The sequence below is a fragment of the Carcharodon carcharias genome, chromosome 3 (assembly GCF_017639515.1).
Source record: "Carcharodon carcharias isolate sCarCar2 chromosome 3, sCarCar2.pri, whole genome shotgun sequence".
NCBI classification, from domain to species: domain Eukaryota; kingdom Metazoa; phylum Chordata; class Chondrichthyes; order Lamniformes; family Lamnidae; genus Carcharodon; species Carcharodon carcharias.
Genome location: NC_054469.1, coordinates 213,536,121 through 213,562,126, shown reverse-complemented (window position 1 = coordinate 213,562,126; position 26,006 = coordinate 213,536,121). Strand labels below are relative to the sequence as shown.

Sequence of the window (26,006 nt, the reverse complement as noted above, 5' to 3'; positions counted from 1 at the left end):
ATTTGACAATGGCTGATCTCAAACTGTTGACTAATTCTGCGTAAATCCCAACTCAACGAGTCAAGAACAGTTACTGGCCCAAATCTTCCTGGAGTTTGAACCGTATACCAGTAGTTAGACTATTTCCTGCACTATTCAGCTCAAAATGTTTTTGAACAGTTAAGTTATTGAAAGTGTGTTGGCAACAGGGCATCCTTAGTAAATGGGATCAACAGTTTATACACCTTAACCAATGATTTAAGGGTTGAGAAGGAAACAGGTGAAGCGGAGGAGGGTGGAGTTAGAACGGGTGAATTGGAGTCATATTAGGTATAGAAATAAAGATCAGGAAAGAAAGATTGAATAAAGAGAGAAAAAGGAAAAATAAGAAAAATACATAGAAGTAAAAACATTAACATCTTTATGAAGATGGTCAGAGCTGAATTTGGAACTAGCAGTGTGGCTTATATTTACTTGCTCCATGTTGTTATGGTTGAACATGGAAGGATGACACTCAAAAGCTGGGCAGTGAGTTTAGGTGAAGACTACGTACACCGTGAGTTCTAGGCTGGAGAGATTGACTGGCATTACATTAATTATAAAGGCAAAATATTGCGGATGCTGGTGATCTGAAATGAAAACAAAGTTCTGGAAAAACTCAGCAAGTCTGACAACAACTGTGGAGAGAGAAGCAGAGTTAACGTTTCGCGTCCAATATGACTCTTCTTCGGAACTAATTCACTATTGCGTCCTTAAAAAAAGGGTAATTTCACATCTCAGTAGGAACTCTTAACCTTCTGTAGAGAATTTAAGAAGCTCAGCAAATATAAACATAACGGGCAGGTTGAGGGCGAGCTAGGGTGCGCGCCAGGCCAACAGCAGAGAGATGCCAGTCAACCAGCTAGCTTTTGGCGATTTGCAACTCATGGTGTAAGTCGTTTTCACCTGAACTCACTGTCCAATTTGCACATCAATATTGGAATGAACTTGCTGTTAATTTTTTTTTTGCAGGACGATTCAGGCCATTTAATATTATCTGCAAATTGAGATAGGTGCAAATAGGATTACAGTGTGGCCCACGGTGTACATCCAAGTGCCCCAAAAATAGACCCCCCCCCAAAAAAAGAGAGCTGGGACGCTCCTGCTGTAAAATGAATGAAGTCAAGGAGAAAGTTGTATTGACAGGGAATTAATTGAGGCCATGGGTGTCATCACCACCACACTTACTTTGCCACATCCTGGTGGGCCCCACAAGATGATGGATGGGATTTCATGCGATTCCAGCAGAGTCCTCAGGAGGGTTTCTTCACCCAAGACTTTGTTTTGGCCAATGAGTTCGGCCAAGGCACTGGGCCTCATGATCTCCGCCAGGGGCTTGGCCTCCAGTTGCTGCAACGACACCAGCTTGTCCTGCACCTCGGCGGGGCTGGGGGAAGAGAGGCTGGGCCGGGTAGGCGAGCTCCCGAGCCGGCCGGGGGAACCAGGCGACGGCGACGGCCGCTGGGAGAGCGGGGCGGCGGTTGCCGGGGCGCCTCCGGGCAACGTTCCATCGCCCCGCGCCGGTCCCGGGGAGACGCTGCTGCTGCTGTTGCTGCTGGTGGTGGTGCCGCCGCCGGCTGCAGCCTCGCGCCCGCTACCTCCGGGCAACGTTCCATCGCCCCGCGCCGGCGACAAGCGCGCTCTCTTGCTGCCGGGCTCCCCTTCGCTGTTGCATTCTGCAGCAGCAGCAGCCTCCCCTCCCTCCTCAGTGCCCAGCCGGAGACCCAGACACTGGTCCAGGTGGGTATTGATCCTGAAGCTCTGCATCTCCTGTGAGCAGACGGGGCATTGCACTACTGGCTTCCCCTGCCTCTGATCCAGCGCCATTTCTTCACCCTGGACATCCGTCCACACTTCCTCCCCCCCCATCCCCCTCCCTCTTTTTTTCCCCTTCTTTGTATGCCCTACGTTGCTCATTTATTGATATGTTTTGCCCCCACACATCCCATCCCGCTTAATTGCTCCAAAAAGTAACTTTGGTGAGTTTTTTTGTGTGTGAATGAGTTCTCCTTTCCTAACCAATAAATTCGCAGAGTGCAAATGAATGTCACGTTCATTGGTCAAACTGGTGGTTCTCACTGCATAACAAACACTGAGGAAAATTTGCTGAAGCATTGACAGTAAATAACCTCCCTGATATAATTGAGGTATATTTAAAACATTGGAAACTCGAAATGGATTTTGAGCCTTGAATGTAATCTACTTATTTATCTGGATTGAAGTGTAACTTAGGTGCCAGTAGTGTGAACCCAATCAATATAATTAAATTGCATTATTTGGTAGTGCATTATAACGTACAAAATAACGGCTGCCACGAAGGGCGTCGAAACAGTCGCTGATTAAAGTCACCAAGAAGCCGCCTAAGGAGTGGAGAAAATCTCGCAAGCAGAGCTATTCCATTTAGGTGTACAGGCTGCTGACCCAGGTCCACCCTTCCACCAGGATCTCGTCCAAGGCCACGAGTGTTATGAATTCCTTCGTTATTGACATTTTCGAGTGCATCGCCTCCGAGGCATCGCACCTCATTCACTACAACAAGTGCCGCACCACCTTGGCTTGGGAGATCCAGAGCGCCGTCCGCCTCATGCTGCCGGGGGAATTGGCCAAACACGCCGTCTCCAAAGGCACCAAAGCGGTCACCAAGTACACCAACTCCGTTTAGGTTGACAATTCTGAAGATTATATAAAAAAAACGTACAAAATTACTACACTCCATGATTAATGCTTTTATTGTAGTTCCTGTAGATTTAATAAGTAATATAAAATTGATTGCCAGGAAATAATGTAATTGGCACCCATTCTTGAACTTCCAATGCATACTAGTAAATTGTCTGTAATGTTGCTAATGGGTTTGGAGCACCACTGTGATGATCGACTGTTAAATATAATCGTAGTTTTCTGTCCCCTTATGACCATTGCTAACTACTGTCATTAAACCTCTTGTGACTGGGAAGCTCAAGTAATTGTGAGTTCTTGTAAGCCGCTAAGAACAATTGTAGTTACTATTCATCCATAAATCAGAGCCCGTGATGAAATGTCAGTCTTTCTCTTAAAGTGGGATGGTTGCAAAGGCTTCTTTAAAGTCATAGGCTGCAGGATTTATTGACTTCTGTGACAATTGAGAAGTGCCATGTGCATTCTGAATGACTGGCTTTCCTTTTCAAAGGTCAATGAAATAAATCTATGTGTTGAAAGAAATGCATTGGCTAGAATAAGCTTGGCTTTGTTTAACTGTGACAGAAAAGTGTGACATGACAGACAAGAAAAGCATGTATGTACCATTTTTATTATAATTTTACAAGATCTTCTGCACTATTGCTCATTGTGAACTTGAGGCCATGTTTTTGTAAGGGACTGGAAAGCTGAATGGGAGTGGGAATCTCCAGTAAAATAATTTGGAAAGGAGTTTGTAGCAAACTTATGCAAAGACGAAATAAGTGGGTTTTTTTGGGCGTTGTTGATGCATTAGTGAAAAGCTATCATCAAGAGGTTCTTCATCCTCAAAAGTGTTCAAAAGGCAAAAGAGAGACAGAGGTAAATATCCTTACTCTAGAAGAGTATTCAGAATCTACTTCTGCTGTGGTCGATGTCAGGAAGGACCTCCAAGAGGTGAAGTGCCAGCAGGCCTCGCTCTTTGCCTAGGCTTCCTTCAAGATCATCTTCCAGTCCAGAGTCTGCTCCCTGAAGCATGGTGAGATATGCTCACATTTCTTCCAGAAGTTCCACAAAGAGAGCCTAGTAATCAGCAGCCTGTAGGATGAGGACAGTTTGGTAACATCATCATAGTCAGAAATACTAAGGATCCGCAAACACTTTTATGTTGGGCTGTACACGTTGAGCCCAAAGACAGCAAGAGGCTTCCCTGTACAACCTGTTCTGTATCATGGAGGTTTTAGATGACACTACATGGGAGACTCTGGATGAACTACTAGCCCTGGACAAGCTGACAAAGGCAGTCAAGTCCTTCGAGATGAGTAAAACTCCCAGAAGAGACAACTTACCGGCTGAGTTGTATTCGACTCTGTGGGACTGGATTAGACAAGAGCTGTAGGAATTATCTAAGAGTATGCTTCTGGCTGGATTGTTGTCAGAGTCAAGAGGAAAGGCATCATCACCCTAGAAGCGGAAGGGGTAGAGTGAAGAGGTCAAAAATTGAGAGCTCATTTTACTATTTAATGTGGATTACAAAATTCTGTCCAACGTCATCACCACTTGGGCCAAGTCTGCTCTGAAGTTGATGATCCACCCTGATCAGACCTGCACTGTACCTGGCAGAAAGATAGCATCGCACCACACATGGATATGCTTGCCTATGTACAGGACATAGGTGGACACCTGTCTCATCAGCCTGGACCAGGAGAAGGTCTTTAACAGAATATCACACACCTACATGATGGACATGATCTCCAAAAGTGGGTTTGGGGAAGGAATCCGCAATTGGATCCAATTGCTCTACACAAGCATCAATAGTCCAGTTTCAATCAATGGGTGGGAATTTGAAAACTTTCAGATCAAATCTGGAGTCAGGCAAGGCTTTCCTCCCTCCTCTGTTTTATATGTGTATTATAGCAAACCTTTTGTTGAGTCCATATAGGAGGATTTAAGCAAAAGAGAGCTGATGATCCCAGGCAGTGGAGGTGCTCAGCGTCCCTGTACATGCACAAAGTTGCTCCCTTGCTGCTGGGGTCCACTGTTGATTTGCAATCAGTTGGAACAGGACACGAGAGACAATGTAAATCGAAGCAAGAGCAAGCCATAATGTTCAGGAGTGGTGTTTGGAAATATAATATAAAATGAAGGGTACAACTTTAAAGGGGGTGCAGATGCAAAGGGATCTGGCTGTATATGTGCATAAGTCATTGAAGGTGACAGGACAGGTTGAGAAAGTGGTTAATAAAGCATACAATATCCTAGGCTTTATAAATAGGGGCATAGAATACAAGACCAAAGAGGTTATGTTTAGCTTGTATCAGACAGTAGTTTGGCCTCAGCTGGAGTATTGCATCCAGTTCTGGGTGCTGTATTTTAGGAAGGATGTGAAGACATTGGAGAGAGTGCAAAAGAGATTCACGAGAATGGTTCCAGGAATGAGGAACTTCAGTAGTGAAGATTGTCACGAAAGTATAATAATTCTCATAACATTATTGTGATTTATTGTGAAAGTAGGTTAATAGGGGGGTTTGGATAGTTCATCTGTGTGTGTGTGTCTGTATGTGTGTGTGCATATGTGTGTGATTTAATTGAGTTGGAGACAGCTGGTCTGGAGGCTTTGACTCATCAAAAGAAGCTAGGCTTGAAATGCTAAAATACATAAACATGGCTGAAGTTTTATAATGTGAGGTGAAGGGAATTTGCATTTTTAGATAAATCAGGGTACTTTGAATTTCAAAGAGATGGTATGATGTTACACCTAGCCAGAGAAGTCCAAGGAGTATGTTTATTTTTCCCAAAGGATACTGATAGTATTAGCACTATGAAAAGGTTTATATTATGAGAAAGGTAAAGTGCCAAAGACAATTTGTTTCATTTGTTCCAAATGGGAACAATGGAATTTGCATTAAAAGGGAGAAGTGTGTATAAAGGAGGAGGCTATGTGTCAAGGAAGGCATTGTAAGATCTACCAGAAGTGTGAATGGCCTCCAGTATTTGTGCATTAAGGCTGCTATCTACAGAAATCGAAGCTGGGAAAAGCCACTTTGAATTCTACTGACCAGGGTATTGTGTTGACTTAAAAACAAAAAAACTGCGGATACTGGAAATCCAAAACAAAAACAGAATTACCTGGAAAAACTCAGCAGGTCTGGCAGCATCGGCGGAGAAGAAAAGAGTTGACGTTTCGAGTCCTCATGACCCTTCGACAGGACTCGAAACATCAACTATTTTCTTCTCCGCCGATGCTGCCAGACCTGCTGAGCTTTTCCAGGTAATTCTATTGTGTTGACTTGCCTGGATCTGTTTTTTTTTTCACCATTGCCTTAATGGGGGCTGTAACTGGAAGCTAGATTAATTAGGGGTTTTAGGGGTAATTATAGTAGTAATTTGTAGACCTATGTACGCACTTGAAATCTTTTCTTTTGTTAATAAATGTTTAATTTAGTTTTCTAAAAACTTTCTAGAGTCTTGGTGAATTTGTTACTTCTGAATTCAGGGCACGCATCTCGAAATAAAATACAAATTGTAAAATCGTTGTGATCGTGTGATCAAGTTTCCCTCGTGAATTTGATCTGCCAGTCACACATCATCTGCACGTGTCATGACACTATAGCTGGTAAAGGCTGAGCTGTTTAAATCCCAGGGGTAAACTTGAATAACTGTCATTACCTATATTTTCAATTGGTATGTTTGAGATGCAGCTCTGAATTCAGGAACAAAACCACCAAGCCTAAAGAGATTTTTTATATGAAACTACATTAAATGTTTATTAGTTTAACAACAAATTAAACAAATACACATGTCTACAAATTACTAGCATAATAACTTTTAAACAAATCCCCAAATTAGTCATTTCCAGGTAAATCTCCACCAAGGCAACAATAAACCATAGACTTTAAATAGACATCAGGCAAAACGTGTTTGACCTTATGAATTCAAAATGAGCTTCCTTGAAATTTGCTTCCTTTGCAGACACAGTTGTAGCCTTACGGGCTGGTTAAGTGTTAAATGCCTCGCCCTTACACACACAAACTCCTTTCTGTTTAAAAACAAAAAAACTGCGGATGCTGGAAATCCAAAACAAAAACAGAATTACCTGGAAAAACTCAGCAGGTCTGGCAGCATCGGCGGAGAAGAAAAGAATTGACGTTTCGAGTCCTCATGACCCTTCAAAAGAACTAAGTGAATCCAAGGATTATACCTAGCTTCTGCTTTGAATGTAAATTTTCCATTGTATTACTTGGTTTTAAAATTTTACCTCTCCTAACAAATCTTTTTCATTCCACCAATTTTATTAGTGATATAAATACAGTGTTTTGGCGCCTCCCAGCTAGGTGTAAGAATTTACCCCACTCTTGAATGTTTTATGCAACAAATGCAAATTTACACTTTACCTTTTAACTTCCTTACATTTATTTAATTAAGATCTCAAAACTACTATACATCAAAGCACCCAGACTAACTGGCTTTAATCCAGTTAAGTCACACAGAGACGCACAGACATAGACATGGACCCTACTACAATTCCAATTTAAAAATAATTTTCATTAACATTATAGACATTAGTATCTCTTCATGACACGTGTCATAACAAGATATATTAGAGGTGTTTAACATCATGAGAGGCCTGGACAGACTAGATAGGGAGAAACTGTTTCCACTCGCAAAAGGACTGAGGATCAGAGGACAAAGATTTAAAGTAATTGGTAAAAGAAACAGAGGTGATGTGAGAAAAAACTTTTTCACACTGTGAATAGTTAAGGTCTAGAATGCACTGCCTAAGAGTGTGGTGAAGGCAGGTTCAACGGAAGCATTCAAAAAGGAATTTGACTGTTATCCAAAAAGGAAGAATGTGCGGGGTTATGGCAAGAAGATGTGAGAATGGCACTAAGTGAATTGCTCATTCAGAGAGCTGGAGCAGACACGATGGGCTGAATGGCCTCAATCTGCACTGTAACAATTCTGTGATCCTGTGAAGTGTCACTATACTCTGAGGGTCTGTCTGTTCCCGGTGTTGCAAAGGATCGGTCTGGCCACAATGCAGTGGAAAGCTCCATTCAGCTGGACCATGCTGTACCACCTTGCACCTCGTGGAAAGGTTTGTACAGAAATACACCTTTCACCACAAATCTATCATGCTGTGATCTGTTACATCCTCAAGGACCTGTGAGAAAAGAAGATGTTGGATCCTATTGGATGATTCCCTGATAAGACTGTCAAAGTCATTTGACAGAATGCCTCATTGCCAGAGCTTTAAAACAAGCGTCAAGATGTAGCTTGGCTGGTGGTGAGAAGGGGTCTTCCTGCCAGACCCTTCATGCACACTCTCAAGGTAACATGTAAACCCAGCTGGTTGACTATTGTCCTTTAGGGAAGGGAGTCTGCATTCTTACCTGGTCTGGCCTACACGTAACTCTGGACTCACAGCAATGTGGTTGACTCTTGACTACCCTCTGAAATGGCCTAGCAAGCCACACAGCTCAAGGGCAACTAGCGATGGGCAACAGGCAACAACTGCTGGCCTTGTCAATGACACCCACATCCCATGAAAGAATAAAAAGAAATTGCTGTGAAAAATGCTCTTTGGCTTGCCTGAAGCTTGAAGGTCTTTCAGTGCAAAGAGTTGCTCACTATTGAGTGTTATGGATTGGCACATTCCAAGGTCCAGGACTAGGTGTTGAGAATGTACCAAAGAGGACAGCCACTGCAAGGGCTCAATGGGGATAGGCTACAATCTAGAGTTTTCCTGCCATCATCCACTGAGGGCCTGAGGAACCCATGTGTAACCCCTCGAGGTTTATGTACTAGTTCTAAATGAAATGTAAATTGTAAAACTGAGCTGTATGTTTAAGGAACCATGCCTGTACTCTATTGAAAGGCAGAGGGGTATGTTACTGGGGTGGTGAAATAGGCATATGGGACACTTGCCTTTATCAATTGAGGCATAGATTACAAAAGTAGGGAGGTCGTTTTGGAGTTGTATAGAACCTTAGTGAGGCCACAGCTGGAGTACTGTGTGCAGTTCTGGTCGCCACATTATAGGAAGGATGTGATTGCACTGGAGGGGGTGCAGAGGAGATTCACCAGGATGTTGCCTGGGTGAAACATTTAAGTTACGAAGAGAGGTCAGATAGACTTGGGTTGTTTTCGTTGGAACAGAGAAGACTGAGGGGCCACCTGATTGAGGTGTACACGATTATGAGGGGCAAGGACAGGGTGGATAGGGAGCAGCTGTTCCTCTTAGTTGAAGGGTCAGTCACAAGGAGACATAAGTTCAAGGTGAGGGGCAGGAGGTTTAGGGGGGATGTGAGGAAAAACTTTTTTACCCAGAGGGTGGTGACGGTCTGGAAAGCACTGCCTGGGAGGGTGGTAGAGGGGGGTTGCCTCACATCCTTTAAAAAGTACCTGGATGAGCACTTGGCTCGTCAGAACATTCAAGGCTATGGGCCAATTGCCGGTAAATGGGATTAGGTAGGTGGGTCAGGTGTTTCTCACGTGTCGGTGCAGACTCGATGGCCGAAGGGCCTCTTCTGCACTGTGATTCTGTGTGAAAGAAACAAATCTGTATTGCATTTTATTTAATGTTGCATTTAAACTGTTCTGTAATTCTGTAAAATTTTACAAATTTTATGAATAAAGTGTTGAAAAGAAGTGTTGTTCTTTGGTTGGTTCCTAGAAGTAAATACATACCTTTCCCCCAGTAGCTAGGCAAACACATAAAGAAAGAAAGATTTGTGCTTATATAGCACTCTTCATGAGCACCAGATATTGCAAGCACTTTACAGCCAGAGAAGTATTTGTTGAAGTGTATTTTTGAAATGTGGCAGTTAATGTGCGCACAGTCAGCTCCCACAAACAGCAATGTGATAATGGACAAAGAAACTGTTTTTGTGATGTTGATTGAGGGATAAATATTGGCCAGGCCATCGGGGATAATTCCTTCTTTGAAAAATGCCATGGGATCTTTAACCTCCAACTGAGAGGGCAGATAGGCCCTTAGATTAACATCTCATGTGAAAGATGGCACCTCTGTCAATACAGCACTCCCTCAGTACTGCATTGGAGTGCCATAAATAGATATTAGAGATGCATAAACACATATGCCTATAGGGCATTGTTTTTCAATTCTCTAGAAATATGAAAGGCAAGTGTTGTGACTATTTAAAATACAGTACCAAAATATAAAGCTATCATGTTGAAACTTGCATTGGTTTTAATCGCTATTGAATCTCAGCATTAATTGTTTTTTTTAAAGAAATTCACACTTACCAGTGAGACTGAATGGGAAATGTATAATTAACCCCTGTGTGAAATTTGTTTTTGCAGTCAAAAATTAGCGTACAAAAATTTCAGAACTGCATGTTTTTTAGGCAAAAAAAATCCTCAAGATTCCCAGCTGGTTTCCTGTTGTAGTCTGTTTTTATAACTTACAAATCGAGGGTCAGATCAAAAAACCTTGGCATGCTCCGTGAGCTGCAGGTTGTTGCCTATCATAACATTTCTAGAATTTATCTTGGATAAATACCTACATAAATATCGATAAAATCTGAAAGTTCATGGTTTAACTGCACTCTGGAGCCAATGAAGAAGGGAGACAAAAGCAAAAAACTGTGGACGCTGGAAATCCAAAACAAAAACAAAAATTCCTGGAAAAACTCAGCAGGTCTGGCAGCATTTGCGAAGAGGATCACGGCTAACGTTTCAAGTCCGAATGACCCTTCAACAGAACTAAGAAGGGAAACAATTCTTGTAGTTGACGTGGGCAGCAGTCAATTGGGAAGGACATTAGCATTTACAGATAAAATGCTTGGCAAAGTACCACCCAGTATTTCAAGCTCCAGCCAAGTACCTCAAATTGAGTTTCAGTCTTGTGGCCATGAGTAGGCCTCAGTAAGAAAAGCTTTTCATGGGGAATACAACCGCTCTATGAGTAAGGATCAATATTTTCTGCAGAACTGGATATTTTAATAGAGTTCATTCGGGTTGATAAACCCTGGAGAAATTTGATTGGTTCAACATCATCACCTGAATTGTAAATTGGTGGAATGGATCGACCACACACTGTAGATTTGGTCCGATTTTCATTTAATTGAAATCAATGGAACAAATAGAAAATTGGGTACATCAATTCTCTAAAGGACAAAGTGATTCACTCCACAGGTTCCAGGCCAGGGGTGGAGTTGAAAATTATCCAACATTTTTTTTTAGCTTATCTCGTAGTGCTTGTTCATGAGTAGTTTGTGGTCTGGAGTGTATTTTGATATCAAGTTGCTGGATTGGCTATGACCTTTAATACGGCTGCTCAAGTATTTCCTGGGAACCCCAGTAGTTCTAGCTGCCTATGATTCTAGGTGAGGTCAACTCAAGTAATTGTCCTTAGGTATCACGTGAGCGGACGTCGAGATTCTCCCTCTCAAAACTGGTAAATTGTAACTTTCTGAATTTTGGTCAATATTTACCCATCCTTTATCGATTTTAAGATTGCTTTGCATCTTTGAGGTGTGACGTTTGGTGTGTGGAAACTGGACTGTGGTGTACTAATTTATAATGAAAGGTAACATTTCTGTTTAATATTGTTTACGTTTTTAGTTAAAAAACTGTTTTTGCTAAAAGGAAGTTAATGTAACTCTTTAACAGCCAATCCGTTTTTGGTTGCCTGTTCTTTCATGTATGAAGTGTTAATATGATTCCTTTGTGTAGTCTGTGATGCTTCTTTCAGAGTACCTGCATCTACAAGATTACTTCTTGCAGTAGATTTAATAGTGCAACTGAAAGATTCACAAGATATTTCCAAATTTTACCAAATTTCATTAGCTGACTTCCTTAACCAATCCCATACTTCTCTCATCATTTAACCAATTAACTGTGACTACAGGCAGAATCTCCTGGTCCTGCCAGCAGTGGAAAGGATGGTGGGATGTGCTTTAGCAGTTATGTTCTCGGAACTTTAAAGGTGGGTTAAAGGTGGGCCGAGTTTCCTACAAACAATATTGGGAAGCCCTTTTGTATGCATTAGAATTTCATACACGCTCATTAAAAAGCCTCCTTACTGGAACCAGAGATAAATTAGAACGTTCACATTCACAACACAAGTGGTGTGCACCTGGTGCAGTAGACCCCTTCCATGATTAACAGTGAATTGCCACTGCACTATCTTCTTTGGGGGGTGTCTGTAAATGCCAGTCTATGCTTGAGATCGGATCACCAAGGAAGAGAGGAAGGATTAGCAGGGAATGGTGGAGCAGCGCTGGGCAAAGGTGGAAGGGACAGTGCAGGCTGTCCGGGTGCCCTTTATGTATGGCTCCTGGACTTTCGACCCCAGGAGGTAAAGGCGATGACTCCCTGCCTTGCCCTCCTGCGAGAATAGGTGAGCTCCTTGTGGATACATATGCAAGATCGCACATGGTCAGTCACCCTGCAACCCCCAGTGGAAATCACTCCACTTCCATTCCCGCCACCAAACTTAGACATCCAGAATGGAAGATTTCAGCCTAGCTTTCTGACATTACTTCAGTCAACTCCACATTCACTGCAGCATACCTTACCTTACCTCTTAACTCGTCTCAACTCACTAACTATAGATTCCTTCAGGTATGTATTTCCTCCTGCAATTTAATAGCCTTTCCAACATCCACTCCAAGATTCAACAGGTTTATCTGACGTGCAAGTTCTTTTCAATCATCATGAAGACTTTCAAAACCATCAGTTATCATTTTTGCCATCACTTCAAAATGACCTGTGACCGAGGAGTGAGAAATCCTTGTCAGATTTGAAAACAAGGAATGGGTGACTTATCTCCTGTTCACTGTGATGTTTGTTGGGAGGCTGTTGGCTACAGAATGGTGTCTCTTAAAGAAGTCTTCGTCATCTTCAGTAGCTGTAAGTCTTTATTAACAACTAGAACTATTTACACATGTACAGTAAAGGGTACAGGCTAGGAGCTGTCTCCATGGTTAGGTCTTTACACGTCTCTGCTCAATGTCACACTGACGCCTGGGTCATGTGCCTTCTTACATCACATTGTGGGCGGCACTGTACTCAGTTCCACATTAGCCCTGTATGTTCCAGACCCTTAAACTGCAATGTTGAGTTTTGTTGATTTCTCCAGATCCTTGGCCCTTAAATATAATGTAATAAGATATTCAGCTGTGAGCTATTTTATTATTAATCTTTTTTCTATTCATAAACTTTATTGCTGGTGAAGGTACATAGACTTCTTTCTCAAATAAATTTACTTCCCTGACTTCTTATCTGCAACCAGAGGATTAAGCAGATAACCATCTCGCCAGAAAGTGCACGTGAACAGACAGATGACAAGCTATTTAATTGCCATTGACCTACCCCTATAGGTAAAGGCACAGCCGCCAATGGTGGAGTGATTAAAATCGGGGCTGTTCAAGAAGCCAGAATTAGAGAAGTGCAGATATCTTGGAGGGTTGTAGGGCTGGAGGAGATTACAGAGGTAGGGAAGGGCAAGGCCATAGGAGGTTTTAAAAACATGGAAAAACATTTTAAAATGGAGGCATTGTTTAACTAGGAGCCAAAGTCAGTCAGTGAGAACAGGGTTGATGGTGTGAGTTAGGACACAAGCATGAGACTTTTAGATGAACTCAAGTTTATACTGGCTGGAAGATAGGAGATTGACCAAGAAAGTTTTGGAATAGTCAAGTCTAAAGGTAATAAAGGTTTGGATGTGAGTTTCAGCAGCAGATGAGTTGAGGCAGAGACAGGATTGACAATGTTAGATGTGGAAGGAGGTAGTGTTGGTGATGGAGTGGATAAGTTGTCAAAAGATCATCTTGGAGTCAAATGTGACAGCAAGGTTATGAACAATCTGGTTCAGCCATATGCAGATGTCTGGCAGAGGGATGGAATTGGTGGCTTTGGAATGGAGTTAATGGGAGGGACCGAAGGCCATAACTTCAGTCTTCCCAATATTTAGTTGAAGAAAATTTCTATTCATCGAGATGTCAGTGTGACAAATCAGAAATAGTGGGGGCTGGGGGCTGTGTGCTGGGGGAAGAGGGATGGGGGTTTCCATCCATCATGAGGGCTTGGCAGCTGCGACCACATTTTATTTTTACACGATCTTCAGAGGTCTCCTCCATCTTGAGGCACACTCGTGGTCCCCTACCTCCTCTCCCAGCTGAGCTGTTGGAGCCCACAGCCTCAGACATTCCCGTTGGCCCTTGCAGCTGCGGAGACCACCTGTTGTCCTCAGTTGGATGGAGCTCCTGGAGAGGTCCTGTTAATTGGCTGTCTCCTTGAAAACTTCCAGGGTCCCAATCAGGGCTACCACTTCCTGACCCGGAATTTGGCCTGTGTCAGAATTGGTACCTGGAACTAAAACTCAGCCTATGGAACGTGATGACATGTTTTTGGATGATGTTCCCTTTGTTTCACATTTCAGTTGTTCAAGAATTCTTTTTAATCACTTTGTTTGTCAACAGCTTCACCGCTTCTGTGATCTCTTTATTGTCACTTTGTCAGTTGGATCCAGCTTCCTGCAGAGAGAATGTTTCCACTTGTGAAGAGCAGCAAAGCTAGGGGCCAGCAATATAAAGTCACCAATATATCATTCAGAAGGAACTTCTTTACCCAGACATTCAGAAGGAACTTCTTTACCCAGATGTTGGTGGAAATGTGGAACTTGTTACCACAGAGGGTAGCTGTGATGAATAGCATAGGTGCAGTCAAGGGTAATCTAGGATGAGCCCATGAAGGTGAAAGGAATGAGTTATAGCTAACAAAGTTAGTTGAGGACAGATGAGAGGAAATGTAAGTGGAGCATGCTCATGTCAGCATGGACTGGCTGGGCCGAATGGCCTGTTTCTGGGCTGTAAATTCTATGTAATTCTATCGTCAGATTGGAGGGTCTCCACAATCTCTTAATTGCTTTATCTGATAGCCCCCTTTGTTAATTAGGCCAAAGCCTGACACTTTCTGTCAGCAGTTTTGAATTGACTCTTAAAATTTAAGAATCTCATTTCCAACAGTATTGTCTGGTTGCAAAATGGATGTTCCTCTGTCCATTCTTGATGCTGGACAATCAGCCTGCATGCAAAGGCCTTGTCTATTGTGACCATGAGTTGCTTCTTGGTCATCCATAAGTAGCAAGAGTTTGCACCTGGGGCTGACCTCATTTTAGTGTAACAAAATCAGTTTTTGAAATGGCGTTCAAACGTTTTAACTTTTCAAATCTCACAATCCTTTTTGTTAGCTTTACACTCTTTCACTTCCCTTGTTGATTAATGTTGTTTAATTACACATATAAAGACGATTGCCTTTAAAAAATCTGTATAGGCCTTGTCTCTTGTGAAATAAATTTTTTTTCGAAAAAGTTATACTTTCTCCATAAAATTTATAAAAGTGCATAATGTAACAGTTAAAATTTGACTTTACATAAAGTGCAATACAGTTTCTTTCAATACAGTTCATGAGCTGCTTCACCACACTCGTCAATACAGGTTGTGTTTACAATGCATATCTATGATGAGTAACTTCAGTTATGAAGATAGATCGGAGAAGCTGGGACAGTTTTCCTTGGAGGAAAGAAGGCCGAGAGGAGATTTCATAAAAGTATTCAAAATCATGAGGGGCCGGGACAAAGTAGACAGGTGAAAACTGTTCCCATTGGCGGAAGGATCGAGGACCAGAGGGCACAGATTTAAGGCAACTGGTAAAAGAAGTAATAGTGATACCCAAAAAAACTTTTTCATACAGCGAGTGGTTAGGGCCTGGAACGTACCGCCTGAGAGTGCGGTGGAAGCATGCATGTTCAATCGAAGAATTCGAGAGGGAATTAGATGATTATTTGAAAAGAAGGAATGTGCAGGGTTACATGGAGAAGGCAGGGGAATGGCACTGAGTGAAATGCTCGTTTGGAGAGCCGGTGCAGACACGATGGGCTGAATGGCCTCCTTCTGCATTGTAGCAAATTACAATTTCATGTTAAACTTTCTCTGGTGCATACAGCCGAGAGGTTTTACACAGTTTCTGGTCCCTTGCTATAGTATGGGTGGAGAGGCTTAGACAGTGACCTTTCCCCATTGAGCCTTTGAGGCAGCTGCCCCAAGCTTTAGTGTGTCTTCAGCACATAGTCCTGGATCTAGGAATTTGTCAGTTTGCAGCATGCGGTCACCGACAGTTATTTGCGCTGGAAGACCAGCGAGTTTCGGCATGCCGAAGACCATCTTTCACCGAGTTAATGTTCCTCCAGAAGCAGTTGAAGTTTGTTTTGGTGTGCATCCTGGGAACAGCCCAAAGACCACTGAGTCCTTCTTTGAATACCCGTATTGTTCATCCATGAATAGCTCTCCCCAGTTTACAAAGTCAGGTTTTGACTCATCCACCCAAAGTCAGTTTTGCCTAAATTTAAAACCTTGGTTAGTGGTTCACCCATCTCACTCAGAAACCCAAGATATAATTCTTTCATTTTATGGTCCCTGTTAGAAAGGCTGGATGGACCAGGGGACTTTTCCTGTCCATCATTGATTGTACTTTCGTATCAGCTAGGTGTCCCCTTCTGTTAGATTATTGACTAATTCAGGCTCATTATTCATTCCTAAAGCTAAGGTGGCCCATTCACTTATTGACTCACAAACACACTGGGGGCATTTTAACCTCCAAATATGGGCAGAGTTGGGTTAGGTTGGGGGAGAGCGGGGTTAAAGTGATAAAAGTCTGAATCTTGATCCCAAACCCCCTTCCAATACCTTCCACTTCCGGTTTTAATGGAATGGTGGCGTGGGGGTGGGGAGGACATTTCAAATATACATCACGTTCAAATATGATCCCTCAAGTCTCCAATTTATGACCCCAACGGGATTGGCCTCTCACAACTGGGATGGAGCCCTCCCAGCAGTCCTGGGGATCCAGCTCACCACCACCCACGTCCCCCCGCCATCCCCCCCACCCTCCAACCCCCCAACACCTCTAAGATCTGACTCCACCCCCAGATTGCCCTTCCCTCCCTCCAGATTGGATTGCTGCTTAATCGGGATACAAGCTTATCTTGGTCCTGTGGCCTCCTCTAGACTGCCCCCTGCTGACTGGGAAACAAGCCTGTCAATCAGGCTGGCTTCTGGGCACCATACCTACTGGCGATGTCACCCACACAAGTGTGGAATTAGCCACAATTCTCCTGTGCTCTACCCGCCGCTCCCACTTCCCAGGGTTCCCATTATTCCAGAAAACTATCCAGATTACGCACCAGAGTTTTGCTGCTTTTGGGACTCGAGCTGTTTTGCTTCCTCCAGTCTGAATGAATCTCTCATTTAAACTAAAATAAAAGCAGAACGCTGAGATGCTGGAGATCTGAAATAAAAACAGAAAATGCTGGAAAAACTCAGCAGGTCTGGCAGCATCGTTCTGAACAAGAGTCACGTTGGACTCAAAAGGTGAACTCTGTTTCTCTCTCCATGGATGTTGCCAGACCTGCTGAGTTTTCCCAGCACTATCTGTTTCTATTTCTCATTAAAACTATCCTGTTTTTACACAAATCTTCTCTTATCTCCATTATTATGTATTTCGCTACTTTATCACTGCTATCGAGAGCCTACCAAAGTCTTACATCCTTTTCTATTCAATTCTACCCAGAGTATTACATTGCCTGCTCACCCTTACGAATATCTTCTCTTCCTAATGCTGTAATGGTGTGCCTTGTCAATATTGCTACTCCCACTTTTCCAATTTTCTTGACCTTTGTAAAGACCTTATAGCCAGGAATACACATCATTCAGTTTGTAGCCAATTTTCCCAATATCCCGATGCTTTTTCTCCAGGGCTGCACACGGCAGTGGTCTTGGAGACTAGGTCTTCAATTCCTGAAGTCTCCAGGCCAACCCGGGGTGGGGGGGGGGTGTGTGGTGGGGGAGGTGGGTGGGTCAGGTGTCAGGTGGGCCCGCCTGCCCATGGGCCAATGAGTCGAGAGCTAACTAGATGTCCTGCAGCTTTTTCCCGTGGCTGGTGCCGAGCGGGGGTGTCCGGCAGCTCCCGTCGCTCAGGCTGGTTGGCGGTGTGTCCTTCCATTTGATTGGCCGGCAGCGCTCGGAGACAGGGCTTTCTCCCCAGATGGGGGGGGAACTGGGGCAAATCAACCATCCGCAGGCCGTGAAATTACTGCAGGGCAAGCTGCCGGAACAGGAGCTGGTTCGCGCCTGATGGTTACGCAGGGGGCAAGGGTTTGTGGGGTGGGGGTGCATGCGGTGGTGGTGCAGATTCTGGTGCAACATAAAACTCCGCTCTCTGTTTTTTTATGGCTTCTGCTGTATTTCGATCAGTTATTTTGCCCTCAATCCTTATATTTTTTCCTGATGTGTTTATGTTACATTTAACGCTATTGGTGACCTTGTGTTTCATGCCCGTCCCTTTTTTAATCTTGAAGCCATTAGTATTTTCATTTCTGTCTGAGCCCTCCTCTCTCTTTACAATGGCAAGAACAGAATGCCCACCAAGCACTGAGAAACAGATACAATGCGTAAAGGTTCAAGAATGCGCTCTGTACATCTCTGTGCCTCAGCAAAGCAAGATTTAATTTAGCGCTTAACAAAAATAAAAATAAAAATAAAAATACCTGGAAAAACTCAGCAGGTCTGGCAGCATCTGCGGAGAGGAGAACAGTTAACATTTCGAGTCCGTATGACTCTTCAACAGAGCTAAGTAAAAATAGAAGAGAGGTGAAATATAAGCTGGTTTAAGGGGGGTAGTGGGACAAGTAGAGCTGGATAGAGGGCCAGTGATAGGTGGAGATAGCCAAAAGATGTCATAGACAAAAGGACAAAGAGGTGTTGAAGGTGGTGATATTATCTAAGGAATGTGCTAATTAAGGGTAGAAAGCAGGACAAGCAAGGTACAGATAGCCCTAGTGGGACTGGGGTGAAGGAATCGAAATAGGCTAAAAGGTAGAGATAAAACAATGGATGGAAATACATTTAAAAATAATGGAAATGGGGGGAAAAGAAAAATCTATTTTAGTGCTTTATGTCTGCATGAGGTACATCAGAGAGTTTGGCAATGAATGGGGACATCTAGTGGAACAGTCAGGCATTTTCACTTGATGATGTTCAGCTATTTAAAGTACATGGTGCATTTCATTAAACCATAAAGTAATCCAGAATAATAACATTTTATTTAAACTTTTCACTTGCTCATTTTGAGTGTTGTCATGGAAAGGAAATAAAAAGAGCAAATACTGATAACTTTGTGGCATTAGGAAATGCAGTATTTTCTACACCACCGTTTTAATTTTATTCAAATGAAATTGCTATGAACGCATTTAAAAGATTGTAGGCGTTAGAATATGTACTTTAGCACATGGGGAAACGCTATTGAAACTATTATGTGTAGCTTTGAAGATTAAAATATTTATGTTAAATGCTTTGGTTATATGGAGGAACTGGAGAAGCTGGGATCATTTTTCTTAGCACAGAGAAGATTGAGAGGGGATTTAGTACAGGTGTTCAAAACCACAAACAGTTTTGATAAAGCAAATTTCTTGTGGCTGATGGGTGGGTACCCGAGGACAGTGATTCAAGGCAATTGATAAAGGAGCCAGAGCCAGCGTGAGGAAACATTATTTTAAACAGCAAAGTTGTTAATGATCTGGAATACTGTACCCAAAAGTTGGTTGAGGCAGACTGAATAATAACTAAAGCCTTCCAACTGCGTGCATCCTGATTTAAAATCACCGAAAATAATTTTAAGAATGATACCAAACCACTTTACAGTTCATAAGAAAAATGGGAAATTCTGGAAATGTTCAGCAGGTCTGATCACACCTATAGCGAGAGAAATAGAGTTAACGTTTCAGGTCGATGACCTTTCATCAGAAGACTAACATCCACAGTATTTTGTCTCTGTATTAATTGTTTAATTCACTGCCACATCTCTTTCAGGAATGCCAACCTTGAAGAAGTTCTGCTCTTCTCTCCGACAGGATTTCCATTTGTCTCTTCTCCCTTGTTCACCTTTGCTGCTTTCTATTTCCCTTCCCTTGTTTGATCAGGTACCCACTAAAATGTGCTTTCACAGCCACACCTCCTTCCTCAGCAACTGTCTCCAGCTCTGACTCATCCCACTTGGATTCCAGCTGGAATTCCAGCATTCGTGTTTCCGATCCGCCCACAATTACAGGTATCTCTGAGACATTCAGTATTCCTCGAGCCACTGTTCTTACCACATCTTGAGGTTCACACTCCATGCCATGTGCTACCGCATGCACAGTCTCAATCTCTCTCTTCAGCAGCACTGACTCACTCTATCTCACATCCGGTGGAGCAACTCCAAGGAAATACCCAGCCTTGCTTACTGGATCCACTCGTAACTTTTATGGTGGTCATCTGACAAAACATGTACTATTCCAATATCATCAAATTAGCTCCCCATCCTTCCACCCAGGTGGGCATAGAGGCTGCCCTTGCTGCACCAGGCAATGGGCTAATTTTGTTGGCAGCATGCAAGACTAACCACCATTTAATTTCTACTTTTGTTTGATTTGTTCTTGGGATTTGAGTGTCGCTGGCAAGGCTTGCAGGCAGTGGTGAGCCAGCTTCATAAACCGCTAGAGTCCATGTGGTGTAGGTGCACCCAGAGCGCTGTTAGGAAGGGAGTTCCAGGACTTTGACCCAGCGACGGTGAAGGAACGGCGATATATCTGTAGTTCAAAGTCAGGATGGTGTGTGAATTTGGAGGAGAACTTGCAGCTGCCAGTGTTCCCATGCATCTGCTGCCCTTGCTTACCTAGGTGGTAGAGGTCATTTGTTGGGAAGGTGCTGTCGAACGAGCTTTGGCGAGTTGCTGTACATGTTGAAATATTGAGGTGAATTAAATAAGACAATGGCAGGGTTGCCTCGTTATTAGATAATTGCACCTATGTGCTCAGCCTTAGAATTGCAACATTTATTTATTGTATTTACATCAGCCTTTTCTTAGTAGCAACTTTAAATCAGGGACATTGCCAACCATTGGTTTCAGGTAAAATGCTTCTGTCTTGTATTGTTTCAGATGGTTGACACTGACATCTGGGCATCATATGAGCTACCACCATTATTTGTGACATGCTGGGTCACCAGCAGCTGCTGTTGTTACACTTAACACCTCTGCAGTGGATTCCACAAGGATGAAAATATTAATCTTTGCTTTGACTGTTACTAGTGGACACCAGCAAAGTAAACCAGCGTTTTATTTTGCATTACCTGCGCTGAAGTAAATTGGCAACCAAATTCTTTATTTAACGGATTTGTTATTCAAAAACAACAACAGGTAGAGGAACTAATGGAAGAGGCTTAGTCATCAGTTTCACTAAAACAGGTTTCACTAAAATATGATATATGTGATGAATAATTGCCGATTGCAAGTAAAACCAGTATTAAATGGATGCCAGATTCTTCTTCTTACACCTAATTGACAAATGACCTTTCAATTGAATACTTGAAAATCTGCTCTAAACCATCTGTAAAACATGTCTTTGGTATGCACGTCATGGTGGATGTATTTCAGAGCAACTGTTTAAAGTTTGATGATTGATTAGATGTCCAGATGGAGGTCATTAAACAGGTCTTTACTCTGTAATCATTTAATTACACATCCAAATTTTAAAAAAAATGAGACAGAACATTTTTGGCCCACTGTGCGTCTATTTGCAATAATGAATTTAAGCCCATGGTTATGATTCCAGGGTTTTCCATGTCAGCAAATTTTCAACAGAATTGACTTTTACACCGAAACCCGCGATGAAATAATATAGAAAGCAGTGGGTCTTGCACAATGGTACTATTTGTCATTTCAGGAATTCACAGTTCTCTACAGAAATCAAACAGATTTTTTATTAGGAGGAATAAAACAGAAACAACCACAGTTGATTCCACATGTACGCATGCATAGTCCAAGTGCGGAATTCCAATGTACCAAATCATTTCCCATCCTCTCTCATTACACAGCAATGCTCGCCTGAGCATAACAGTTAAATGTATTGTCCAGATTTAAGTATGAAATGTTCCCCAATTATTGATGTTTTCATTGCTCAGCACACTGAACGCCATCAGTCTAGCACATCACTCATCATTCACACACCAACAGGTCCTTGTAATGATCACATTTTATAAACAACGCAAAAAAAAAAAAAAAATCTTTTACCCTTTATGATCCATGTGTGAAACAGATTCCATAAGCAACACATGAAGCAGATTACTATGCGCAGTCAGGCTTATGACTGTTAAAGCATATACCCAGAACTAAAGAAAAACCTTTTGCTCCTCAAAATCCTTTAAATATTGCCACTATATTTTGCTAATGACAAGCTTTCACTTGTTCACTGATGTTAGCTATGTAAGGTCTGTATCTAAGTTGATCACTGTGGATTTGACAAACCTTTGTCGGTTATGCAAAGACTAACGTAATGTGATTATCCTTATATATTCCTTTGGCCATTTTATTATCAGTAGACAGAAGTAAGATATGAAATGGAAAACCAAATTCCTTCACTTGTTCAGTAAGAAAGTTATTTTCTCCTGTCCAGAATACGTGAATCTAATTTAATGATGAGGCTCATATGTTTAAATTTCATTTACGTAAATTTATTTGTGAAGTTGCACTATGCCAACTGGTACCATGTCTTTTCAAACAATCACTGCTTAGCCCATGTGCACAATGTTCCAATATAGGGTGCCTTCCCAAGCACCAACCAGCTCCATTGCCCCATCTCTGGAAATGGCAGTACATTCATCACACATTACTAGAGAAAGTGGGAAAGGGAGTTATGATTTCAAATCATTAAAGAATTTATTAAATAAAATGTAAGACTACTGGATCAGACAAGCCACACCCAATACTCTTCCAATCCCAACCCCAGCCGTGTATTCACTACACCACCTGACCTTCCCCTCTCCGATGCTGAACGTTCAGTGCTCAGCAAAGGACTTAGTTTCATACCCTTACGCCTTCACGATGAATTTCGGGCTCGGCATGATGCTGAACTCTTCTTCCGCCGTCTTCGTCTCCGGGCTCACTTCTTTGGGCAGGAGTCCTCTCCCAGTTCAACGGATCCTTTTACCCATCTCCAATAATCTCCCTCCACCTGGACCCCTCCCTCTGGATTCTTACCTTCTCTTGATCTTTTCATTGAGAACTGTCAGCGTGACATTAGTCGCCTCAATTTCTCTGCTCCTCTCACCCATTCTAACCTGTCTCTCTCTGAACTTACTGCACTCCATTCTCTCAGGTCCAACCCTGACATTGTCATCAAACCCGCTGACAAGGGTGGTGCTGTTGTTGTCTGGCGCACTGACCTCTACCTCGCGGAGGCTGAGTGTCAACTCACAGACAGTTCCTCCTACCTCTCCCTGGACCATGACCCCACCACTGAACATCAAGCCATTGTTTCCAAGACTGTCACTGACCTCATCTCCTCTGGGGATCTCCCTCCCACAGCTTCCAACCTGATAGTTGCCCAACCTCGGACGGCCCGCTTCTATCTCCTACCCAAAATCCACAAACAGAACTGTCCCGGTAGACCGATCGTCTCAGCTTGCTCCTGCCCCACAGAACTCATTTCTCGTTATCTTGACTCCCTTCTCTCTCCCCTTGTCCAGTCCCTTCCCACCTACATCCGTGATTCCTCTGACACCTTACGTCACATCAACAATTTCCAGTTCCCTGGCCCCAACCGCTTCCTCTTCACCATGGACGTCCAATCCCTCTACACCTCCATCCCCCACCAGGATGGTCTGAGGGCCCTTAGCTTCTTCCTCGAACAGAGGCCCGAACAATCCCCATCCACCACTACTCTCCTCCGTCTGGCTGAACTTGTTCTCACGCTGAACAATTTCTCCTTCAACTCCTCTCACTTCCTCCAAATAAAAGGTGTGGCTATGGGTACCTGCATGGGCCCCAGCTATGCCTGTCTCTTTATGGGGTATGTGGAACATTCCTTGTTGCAGTCCTACTCCGGCCCCCTTCCACAACTCTTTCTCCAGTACATCGATGATTACTTCGGTGCTGCTTCATGCTCTCATCGGGACTTGGAAAAATTTATTAATTTTGCTTCCAATCTCCACCCCTCCATCATTTTCACGTGGTCCATCTCTGACACTTCCCTTCCCTTCCTTGACCTCTCTGTCTCAATCTCTGGTGATAGACTGTCCACCAATATCCATTACAAACCCACTGACTCCCACAGCTATCTCGACTACAGCTCCTCATACCCGCTTCCTGTAAGGACTCCATCCCATTCTCTCAGTTCCTTCACCTCTGTCGCATCTGTTCTGATGATGCTACCTTCAAAAACAGTTCCTCTGACATGTCCTCCTTCTTCCTTAACCGAGGTTTTCCACCCATGGTCGTTGACAGGGCCCTCAACCGTGTCCGGCCCATCTCCCGCGCATCCGCCCTCACGCCTTCTCCTCCCTCCCAGAAACATGATATGGTCCCCGTTGTCCTCACTTATCACCCCACCAGCCTCCGCATTCAAAGGATCATCCTCCGCCATTTCCGCCAACTCCAGCATGATGCCACCACCAAACACATCTTCCCTTCACCCCCCCTATCGGCATTCCGTAGGGATCGCTCCCTCTGGGACACCCTGGTCCACTCCTCCATCACCCCCTACTCCTCAACCCCCTCCTATGGCACCACCCCATGCCCACGCAAAAGATGCAACACCTGCCCCTTCACTTCCTCTCTCCTCACCGTCCAAGGACCCAAACATTCCTTTCAAGTGAAGCAGCATTTCACTTGCATTTCCCCCAACTTAGTCTACTGCATTCGTTGCTCCCAATGTGGTCTCCTCTACATTGGAGAGACCAAACGTAAACTGGGCGACTGCTTTGCAGAACACCTGCGGTCTGTCTGCAAGAATGACCCAAACCTTGCCATTTTAACACTCCACCCTGCTCTCTTGCCCACATGTCTGTCCTTAGCTTGCTGCATTGTTCCAGTGAAGCCCAACGCAAATGGAGGAACAACACCTCATCTTCTGACTAGGCACTTTACAGCCTTCCGGACTGAATATTGAATTCAACAACTTTAGGTCATGAGCTCCCTCCCCCATCCCCACCCCCTTTCTGTTTCCCCCTTCTTTTTTTTTCCAATAAATTATATAGATTTTCCTTTTCCCACCTATTTCCATTATTTTTTAAAAAAAATTTAATCTTTTACGCTCTCCCCACCCCCACTAGAGCTATACCTTGAGTGCCCTACCATCCATTCTTAATTAGCATATTCGTTTAGATAATATCACCAACTTTAACTTTAACACCTATGTGTTCTTTTGTTCTATTGTTGTTGACATCTTTTGATGATCTGCTTCTATCGCTGCTTGTTTGTCCCTACAACCACACCCCCCCCCTCCACCTCTCTCTCTCTCTCTCTCTCTCTCTCTCCGCCCCCCCCCACACACACACCTTAAACCAGCTTATATTTCAACTCTTTCTTGGACTCGAACTCATGTTCTGTCGAAGGGTCATGAGGACTCGAAACGTCAACTCTTTTCTTCTCCGCCGATGCTGCCAGACCTGCTGAGTTTTTCCAGGTAATTCTGTTTTTGTTTTTGTTTTGGATTTCCAGCATCCGCAGTTTTTTTGCTTTTATACCTATGGATGGAATATGTGCAGTACACACTCCATCCATTGACACTTGAAAATAGAATCAGGGGTCTGACATTGGGCTTTGATATAAGTATCGAAAATTGCTTTGGCAGGATTTGGGTGAAGAATGGTCAGGAGATTATTTATAAATTTTTCCTCTGCCCCTCCTACTGCCGCAAAGCCCCATTTTTCAGTGTGAGAGAGGTGGTAGGCAGGCACAAATCACTGCCCAAGCCCATCATAAATGTGCCTGTTCTCTCTACAGGTGCTAACTAACCCATTAAGTGTTTTCAGAATTTGCTGCTTTCATTTCTGATTTACAGCATCTTCAGTTTCTGTTATTTTTTTTCAGTCAAAGACCAGATGATTGCCTAGCTTGGAGGGACAGTGGCTTCAATGGAATCAGATCAGAAATTTCGGCATGAGCTGAATAGGAGATGCCAGTACGTGACCATGGCTGATCAAGTTTAGTAAAGTGTAGGATATCATGTAGGAAGGAAAAATGTAGGATGTGCACAATCCACATCATATTGTAAAAGCTTAGGATAAAGTTTAACAAGATCTGGGGTTATAGGAGACTTGATGCTCAACATGTTTTCCTTAGAGTAGTGAAAGCTAGGGAGAGACTTGATAGAGGTGCTTAAGATTATGATGGGTTTAGACACAGTAAATGAAGAGAACCGGTGGAGATCCAGTCGGATCAAGATTCTAATTTTATGTCTATGATTTTTCAAAACATAATGAGTAGCTTGGGTA

The 26,006-nt window shown here is 43.2% G+C and overlaps 2 protein-coding genes across 4 annotated transcripts in view; one reads left to right on the top strand and one right to left on the bottom strand.

Annotated features, from left to right (window-relative positions):
- The window catches only part of wrnip1 (WRN helicase interacting protein 1), a 56,272-nt gene extending 54,413 nt beyond the window's left edge, over nucleotides 1-1,859 (bottom strand). The window contains exon 1 of the mRNA XM_041183352.1: nucleotides 1,207-1,859. Coding sequence (XP_041039286.1) covers nucleotides 1,207-1,845 — 639 coding nt within the window. The 5' untranslated portion in view covers nucleotides 1,846-1,859. The remainder of the gene's footprint in view (nucleotides 1-1,206) is intronic.
- mylk4b (myosin light chain kinase family, member 4b) overlaps nucleotides 1-26,006 on the top strand; it is a 185,530-nt gene that overhangs the window by 14,493 nt on the left and 145,031 nt on the right. The window lies entirely within an intron of this gene.